This window comes from Micromys minutus (genome assembly GCF_963924665.1).
Source record: "Micromys minutus genome assembly, chromosome: 16".
Taxonomy (NCBI): domain Eukaryota; kingdom Metazoa; phylum Chordata; class Mammalia; order Rodentia; family Muridae; genus Micromys; species Micromys minutus.
The window spans coordinates 49,631,529-49,640,330 of NC_137985.1; the positions used below are offsets into that span (position 1 = coordinate 49,631,529).

The 8,802-nt window shown below is 45.7% G+C and overlaps 1 protein-coding gene across 8 annotated transcripts in view; it reads right to left on the bottom strand.

The window, feature by feature from the left end:
• Positions 1-6,769, bottom strand: part of NEO1 (neogenin 1) — a 141,825-nt gene extending 135,056 nt beyond the window's left edge. For all 8 annotated transcript variants that reach the window (XR_013975371.1, XM_080930662.1, XM_080930665.1 and 5 more), the window contains exons 1-2: positions 6,682-6,769; positions 6,205-6,550 (exon numbers count right to left, since the gene is read on the bottom strand). Coding sequence is in view for 7 of the 8 variants with exons in the window: in XM_080930662.1 (XP_080786788.1) it covers positions 6,205-6,373 (169 nt within the window). In the remaining variant the exon portion in view is untranslated. The remainder of the gene's footprint in view (positions 1-6,204; positions 6,551-6,681) is intronic.
• Positions 6,770-8,802: the final 2,033 nt, after the last annotated feature.

Sequence of the window (8,802 nt, forward strand, 5' to 3'; positions counted from 1 at the left end):
AGGGATCAGAAGTCCAGACCTATTTCCCCCTGCTTAGTCACTGGCTGATCAGCTTTTATTGGCAAATCAGGGAATAAGTGGGGAGCAATATTTAGACAACATGAAGAGTCTTAGAATAAAAGCATTACAATGTCATGTCCAATAGCAACCAGACACAGAAATCAGCAGAGGCAGAGAAACCAGCATTGAATAATACAAGGGTAATCCTTACACAGTGCACAATAACATTACTCTTACACTCAATACAAAAATGCACATAGAAGAGACTGCTACACTCCCTCAAACACTTGGGCTGTTCTATAAATAATACTTTCACTGGCCACTGTAAGTATTATACTCATTTTCCAAAATACACAGACATCTCAAATGACATTTATAAGAAAACCTGTGTGCACTGATAGGAAAAATCTCCAATAGTAAGATTTAAAAACACATGTTGAAAACAATCAACTTATAATTCTGCTTATGTGTAGAAAAGAAAACTATATACACATGCAAGAAATAAGATATTTAAAATTGCTACTCATGGGTTAAAAATGAAATTAATAAAATTTATAATTCTATATAGTTAGCTTCAAACTAGCATGTATTTCTAAAATAAGTTTTAAAATAAAATGATTTAAAGATAATGTGGCCAAAAAAAAAACACATTATATTTAGGGAAAACAGTCAAAGTTATACATAGTTCACAGTAGTAATGTAAAAGAATGAGCCATACAGTAGACAGCAACTACAAAGCAACAGTTTTATACTAGTGAGTCTGAGTTTTCTTGGTCTCGTAGACAAATGTTTATAATGGAAATACTCTTTCTTATATGTTAGTCTCAAATTCGGCCTCCATTTTCACTTGACAGTGCTCCCAATTAAATCAAACTCACCTCACCTGCCCGCTAACTGTATAACACCTCTAGGTAGTTCTCCCACTGTCCCCCTGGTATGGGTACACTGTATCCATACTCACCAGTGGCGTGGAGATCACTGATCAAAGTATTGGAGGAAAAGACTATTACACAGAGCCTTCATAAAAGAGATGTATTGCTGTAACCCCAACATGTTTCTTGATATAGAGAAAATGTAAAAGGCAAAACTAACAATAATCAATTGAGACAAAAGAAAAATCTTCATGCTTTCAAGTAATAAACTTGGGAGGGGGCTAGAAACATGCCTCTGCAGTTCAGAGCATGTACTGCTCTTTGGTAGGACCCAACTCGATTCCCAGCACCTACACACTGAGCAGCTCACAACGGCCATTAGTCTAGTTCCAGGGGATCCAATACATTCTTCTGTTCTCTACAGACAACCACACACACTCTCTCTCCTTTTCTTCCCTCCTTTCCTCCCTACCCTTTTCCCCTGCTCCCCCCCCCCCTCTCTCTCTCTCTCACACACACACACACACACACACACACACACACACAATCTTAAAAAGTAACAACTAAATTGTAGTTTCATTTCTATTTCTAAAGCTAAAGGAGAAAATGAAAACTATTCTACACAAGTATAATGGAGTTTATAAGCATTTTAACATTTACATTTCATTTTCCTAGCAAGCCAGTTAGGTAGGAAAGGTACTGTTCTTGCCTGCCTGTGGCCCCCAATTTATAGATGTGTGTATAGTTGCAGAACCATGAGTCATACTCCCAATTCCTTGCCTTCACACGAAAGTCCTTTCTTCATCCTACATGATATATTAATTTTCAGACAATTTACTAAGGAGCACATTTCTTATCTCTTATGTGCATTCACCCCAAAAATATATGACCTCTTTTATATATACCTCAGGAAAAGTCAGTTAACCTTCCACAAATGACAAAGCTGATAAATATTAAAATGACAGGGTATCTAAGAAAATGACCAAGTTCACAAAGGGTCAGAAAATCCATGAACAGTGGATAAAGAGGGATGGAGAAAGAATGGGACAACTGTCACATATGCACAACTTACATAAGAATCTGTCACCAAACACAAAAAGGAATCATGTTATTCCCTATGGCTCAGCAGTTCAAAAACAGCCAGACATAATTCAACAAGCATTTACTGGTTACCTAGTGTCCTAATTATTTCTATTACTGTGGTAAGCACCATGACCAAAAGCAACTTGGGAGAAAAGAATTAATTTCATCTTTACACTTTCCAGGTCATAATTGATCACTTAGGGAAGTCAGGGCATGAACTCAAAACAGGAACCTGGAGTCAGGAACTGAAGTAGAGACTATGGAGGCGTGCTGCTTACTGGCTTGCTCAGACAACTTTCTTGTATAAGAAAATGCCACCACAACCCACCACCACCACAGCACCACCTCAGCTTACCTACAGGCCAATCAAATAAAAGCATTTTTCTCAACTAAGCTTTCCAGATGACTCTAGCTTATGTCAAGTTAATAACAAACTAACCAGCACAACTAGTCTAAATGATGCTTTAGATCTACCACAGATATAAATGTAAGTCAAGTACCAATCCTCAAGAGGTTAAGACTATCAAAGGTGACAAGAAAATAAGTAATATAAAATGAGAAGTATTTTAAAAGCTACAGGAACAAGGAGGAATGGCAACCATTAACTCTCTGGGGGAGAAGCCAATAGAAAAGTTTCCGATAAGACAGGAGTTAAAGAAGTAGGGTATAGCTTTAACAGGAAAGAAAGAAAGGGCATGTGCAAAAGCCTGAAGGCAGAAAGCTCTGCAATTAATCTGGAGTGGGAGAACAAAGGGTACACAGAAGAGTGAGGAGAGGAGACTAATTGAAACTGGGGTTGGTGGGGAGTGTTAAAGAACGCACAGGATCTCACAATCTCTATCCCAAGGATTTTTAGGAACAAGAAACTACGGAATACTTACTAATAAGACATTTCAAGTGGGAGTTCCACCTTAGAAACATATTTCAGAAAGATTACTCCAATAGGAAGACACATCCAGAGGGTGACTGACACTTGAGTCAAAGAGATTTATTACAGTGTCACTATTGCTGGTTCAGGTGTGGATAAAGACGAAAAGGTACAGACAGAAGAAATCCGTAGGAGGTAAAGATCAAACAGAATAAGGTCTTCTAGATCTTAATTCAGGAGAGCAAGTAGACAATGATGGCTACGGCAGGTGATATAAGACAAATGCATGTAATCATTCTAACGATGCCAGAGACCTGGCCAGGGACTGGTTCACTGCCACTGAGAAAAGGGGATGGAGGAAGAGGAGGAAAGAGAAGCAAATGTGCGTCTGCCTTAGGACCTGCATCAGTGGAGTGGTCAGAGGGAAGGACCAGGAGAGTCAAAAGACAGGAGAGAATGAGGCAAACATTAGAAATCAGTATCTAAACGACTAAAAGAAAAATGTGAAAAACAAAAGAAGAAACCATGGGGAAAGCAAATGCTAGGTCAAGCGATACATGGTGATGCTGATAAAAAAGACAAGGGGAGAGCTAAAAGGCAAGGGGAGACTGAGTATTATTCTAAATGTGATGAAGCAAGGTTTTCTAACAGCAATTATTAAAAACAGAAAGAGACCACCTTATGAGGTCATGTGTCAACTCAAGTAACCGCCTGTCAGAATGTGTGAGGTCCTCTACGAAGAATGTCACCTGAGAGCATTTGCAATTCACAGGGTGCTCAGTCAACCCCTGAAAGATCACTACAAATCTCTTCAGTGACTAGCCCTCCCTTCCTAAAGCCTGACTCTGCTTATTCATCCCCTATCCTTCACCGCTGCTAACCACCTTATACCATAATCTCATTTGCTTTTTTCTCCTCTTCCACGTGTCCAAAAGTCTATCCTAAGAGGGTAAGACACTCATTCATTACATGTTCCCACACGTCTGTTCTCCCCTCACTACTGAACATCATCTCTCTCTTACCGAAAGAAAAATGCCAAATCTATCATTCTTCAAAAAATAAGCAAGCAAATAAAATACTAACCAATGATATTTGATTTACAGACAGCCTGACCCAGAGCTGCTTACTCAGCTCTCCATCCCCTGACCTCCTCCACAGCTCAGGACAGAACAGATCAGCCAGCCTCTGTTCACTGCGGTGATTGTTATTATTATTATTATTATTATTGTTATTGTTATTGTTATTATTATTTGCTAATGAGACAGAGAGGTTAACAGAAAACATTTGGGATCAAAAATAAAAGGGAGAATTGGACCTGTGCTCTATATTCTACTCCACTAATTAACTGTGAGCCTTCTAACCTCCACCCATCACCATCTCAGATCTGAAAAGCCCAGGCACTGGTGAGGTAAATCACTCCAGCACACACTTCCTCACAACCTACTTACTCTCCTTGGCAGTGCTTATCACAATCACTGAACTATGTAATTCGTACCTGAGTGGCCATTATCCCGACCCTACACACTGGACTGCCAACTCCGTACAGGCAGAAAGCAAGTGTCTCACATCTCGTCATTGCAAAATAAAAACCCACGGATTGAACTCATGCTAAAATAGATGTTAAGGTCCCTTTCTAAGAGACTGCTTACATGGGTCTCCAAGCCTGAGGAACTGAGTTCATTCCCCAGGACCCACATGCTGGAAAGAGAGAAATGACTCCTCCAAAGATGCCCTCTAACCACCACACAGCATGCCATGGCACAGGCACAAGCACACATGCACAATCGACAGACAGACAGACAGATTGATAAGATGTAAAACAAATTTCTAAATTCCATGATTGTTTTGCTTTTTTTTTAACTTTAAAAAGTGACTGGCTTTAAACACAAACTCCAGCTATGACCTCAAATACACACATAATCAGCTGTATATAAATTTACATAAGAAATTAAGAAAAAAAAAAAGGAACTTGTTTTCCAAAACCTTTACATTTCTCTTCCCCATTCCCATGAAAAGAAACAATTCAGATATTTACCTAAAGGTCTGAACACTGTGCCCAAAACTAAATGTACAAATGCACATCATAACATCAGTGGTCCTAACTTAACATTAACACTTGTTTATCAGCGTAGATAAAGTATGCTGGTGTAAGTTTAAAACTGTACTTTAACACTGCCAAGTTGTGAGCTCTATACACATACACACAAGACGCAAGATTCCAAACTTTATCAGCAAATCACATTGCGGCGTGATTTTAATGATTTCATAATAATCAGAAGAAAACAAGTTTTCGGTTTAGCAATTACAAGTTGCCCATGGCGTCTGATCAGGTGACCTTCATGTGTAAAAATTTAAATCTCGTCAAAGTGAGTGAAAGTTTTCCCAAGTTGTACGGCACACCACCTTAGACAAACAAGGTTAGCAAAGCACGGGTCCATTTGCTCTTCAAATGCTGAGTGAGTCCTGCTCCTCAACTACCCGGGGCTTGGCGATGTGTCAATTGGCACCCTTAAATAAGTAAGAATGCAGGTGATTCCAGGAATGCATGAAACACACACGGGGAGGAAAAGGATGCTGAAAATATATATGTATATATTTCCACTTAGAGACAATGAGACAAATATTTAAAAATCTGACGCCTGAATTTTTTCAGAAGTTGAGGGTGGGTTACACTGAAATATAGTTAAATCCCTAGTAAAGAGGCACTACTTCACAGAACCACTCTGGAGCCGCTCTCCAAGTCGTCTGCATGGCTAAGTCAACACCGCGGATCTGATCATGAGGGGGCTAGTATGCCCCTTAGTACCCCCCCCCCCTCTCTCTCGAAGACTCAGGCTCCAGACACTGAGCGAAGAGTCCCTGGAGATCCGACAGCGCTTCTTCCCTGGACTTCAGAAGCTGGGCAACCCATAGCCAAAGGGGATGGGGGGTGGGTGAGGAGGATGAATTCAAGCCCCCTCCTCCATCCCTTCCTGAAAATTAATGAATTGGCCGAACGATTGTTTATCTAATGAGGTGTGTAGTGGCCTCTACTGGTGCTTGTGTGAGCACAAGAATGTCCCACTCTTACAAGTGGGATGAGCCTGGGGGAGGGGAAAGAGGCGAGGGGTGAACCTGCCTCCCGGTACAAAGCGCAGAATTGGACCCCAGAGCTAAGGGCCCGACCCCGGAGGCGCCCCTCGCCCGGTAGGCAGCCCCTCCTGCCCGCTCCGCTTTCAGCCACGCGAGACCTTTTTCTCTCCAGCAACGGGAGCCAAGGAGGAGAAGTTCCCGCACGTTCCCCTCTGGATCCTAAACAACAACAAAAAACCCACCGCAGCGGCTGCGGGAGCCGGCGCCGCGCCCCAGCCCCCACGGCGTCCCGGGCCCGGCCCCACTTACCTGCAGACTGCGACGGAGAGCCGCTCTTCGGGGCCGCGGCGCCGGACGCCGGGCGCCCGAACAGCAGCAGCAGCAGCAGCGGCAGCAGCAGCGGCGGCGGCGGTGGCAGGCAGCAGCGCCGGGAGGAGGTGGTGCTGAGGAGTCGCCCGGCTTCGCGCTCCGCCGCCATCTCTACCCCACGAGCGGCGGTGGCGGCGGCCACAGCGCCGCGGAGCGCTCGCGCCCTTCCCTCAGCGCGCCTCAGCCGGTCCCCTGCGCCGCAGGCTCGGCTCCAGCCCGGCCCGGCCCGGCCCGCGCGGCCCCCTCGCGCGCCCAGTGGGGGGGAAAGACTCCGGGCGCCTCCCTCCTGCAGTGGGGCGGGGAGAAGAGCAGAGAAGGAGAGTCAGAACATTCCCGGCGAGAGCTGGAGGGAGGGGGGGTGGCTCGGTCTCTCCAGGTTCCAGGCGCCGCCACCCGCCGCCGACTCGGGTTCCTCACCGTAGAGCGAGGGGGGCGGAGACCGAGGGGTGGGGGGCGGGCGCCGGAGCGCGCCGGGCCGCGCACGCGCACAGCCGCACGCGCGCGCCTCCCCTCCCCGCGAGCACCCTCTTCGCGCCCCGCGGCCTGCCGGGCTCCAATCCCCGCGGTCGCTTCGCGGGCAGCCGCGGCGGTGGAGCCGAGCTGGCGCAGGGGCAGGCGGCGAGCCCGCTCCCCTCCCCCGCTTGCTCTCCGGAGTCGGGCGCGGGGCGCGCGCGCCTGGCACTGCTGCTGCTGCTGCTGCTGCTGCTGCTGGCGTCAGGGAAACCCCGGAGAAGCGATCCGCCTCCTTACCTCCCGCCTCCCGCTCCTAACCCGAGGGAGAGATTTCCCCCTCACCTCCGCGGACCGCTTCAAAGGGGACGGAGACCTGAGGCAGAGCCGCTCGGACGCCGGAGAGCTGCTCACGGAGGTCGCGAGCCTGCGCGCACCTCTCTGCCCCGGGCCTCTATATAGGGCCCCAGAGGAAACCGAATGGCCTCCGGGAGGAAACCTGGGTTCGCAGAGGGTCGGCGCACGGATTTATGTGCTCGCCAAAAACAATAGCGGGCCGCCCCGCTCTTGCTGGGGACCTGGCGCGATTCCCGTGGGAGGGGGCCCACCGCACTGCGCCGACCTCTGGCTTCCTCCCGGGCGGTACCCGGCCCGCCTGGACCGCGGTGCCCCGCGTCCCCACCGTGACACTCGGCGCGGCTCAGACAAAAGGTGCGGGGAGTCCACTCCATCGCGTGCCCAGGCCAGGACCCAACCCCGAGACTCAGTCTCCCCGGGGCTAATCTCTGCAGTCACTGCAGCCTTTTACCTAGGCCCTGGAAGGTCACTTTGCAATTTTGTACCTGGGATTCAAACAGTAAACCCGGAGCACGCGGGAACTGGTTTTTCAACCGCCTGATGCTACTGAGGATCGAGCTGCCCAAAGTTAGGAGAAAACAGTCTCTAGTCGGCTGGCGAGAGTGCCCATACTGCTCTACGCCGACTCTTCCCTTAGAGTCATGTTGGATTTGGATTTGCCCTTCTGCCTATAGTCAATATCCAAGACGCGTTATATGCAGCAAAAAGGCATTTCTTTTTTTCTAACACACACACACGCCATGCCTTTTCTAGTCACTTCCTGTTTTACTTTATTCTTTTATTCCAAAGTTCCAAAATAAACAATATAAGGCAGGATTTGACGTAGGGAATGAAGAGCTCAGAAACCTCATTAAAACAGTGAAATTAGGATCCCTCCCTTCCCCTGGCTCTTTGAAACAATTGGTTTAAAAGACCAAACACTCGCTTATTGTTTTCCACTAGGGAAACCATTTAAATATCTTGTTTTGGTTAGAGTTATTAACCAGAAAAAATATTTCCTAAATACCCCTGATGACCTGTTAAATTAGAAATAGATTACCTCCCAATTACTTCACAAGTATTTGCTTAATTAACCTTTAATAATCACATCGTTATTCAGTTTTCTGAGATAATTGATGAGAGGAGCTCTTTGGAAACTATAAATTGCCTTGCAAATGTTAATTTTGGGCTATCTAAGACAGAGGGACTTTTTCATTATATTAAAATTATGTATAATGTGACTTCTAAGATGAAGCTTACATTTATCTCCAATCTTGGAAAAAAATAAGTTATAGCTAATAAAATAGCACACTGATTTTCATGTATGACTTCTGTGAACCATCTCATTAATTTATCAGCCTACTGTGTATATTGAGTTTATATTAAAAAGTTTAAAGCGCTTTCTGTAAAATGGAACGACTAAATCACATATTTCTGGCTTGTGATTAAATCGAAACTTTCATAAAAGCCACTCTATAATAAACCACTAATGATGAGCTGCAGACTAAAAAAAAGGTACAGATAGATTCTAAGATTCTCAATCAGTTGGCAGTCAAAGTGTGAAGTAACCCAGGCTCACACTTCAGACCCTTTGCTTCCAATGTCACAGAATCAGCATTCTGAGCCATCAACCTGCCCTTTGTCTAATAAGACGTCTGAGAAAAGGGTCTTCACCTCTATAACAAAATTTTCAACAAATACCTGAGAGCACATCCCTGCCTCCTAGCAAAATATTGTTATGAAAGTATAAGC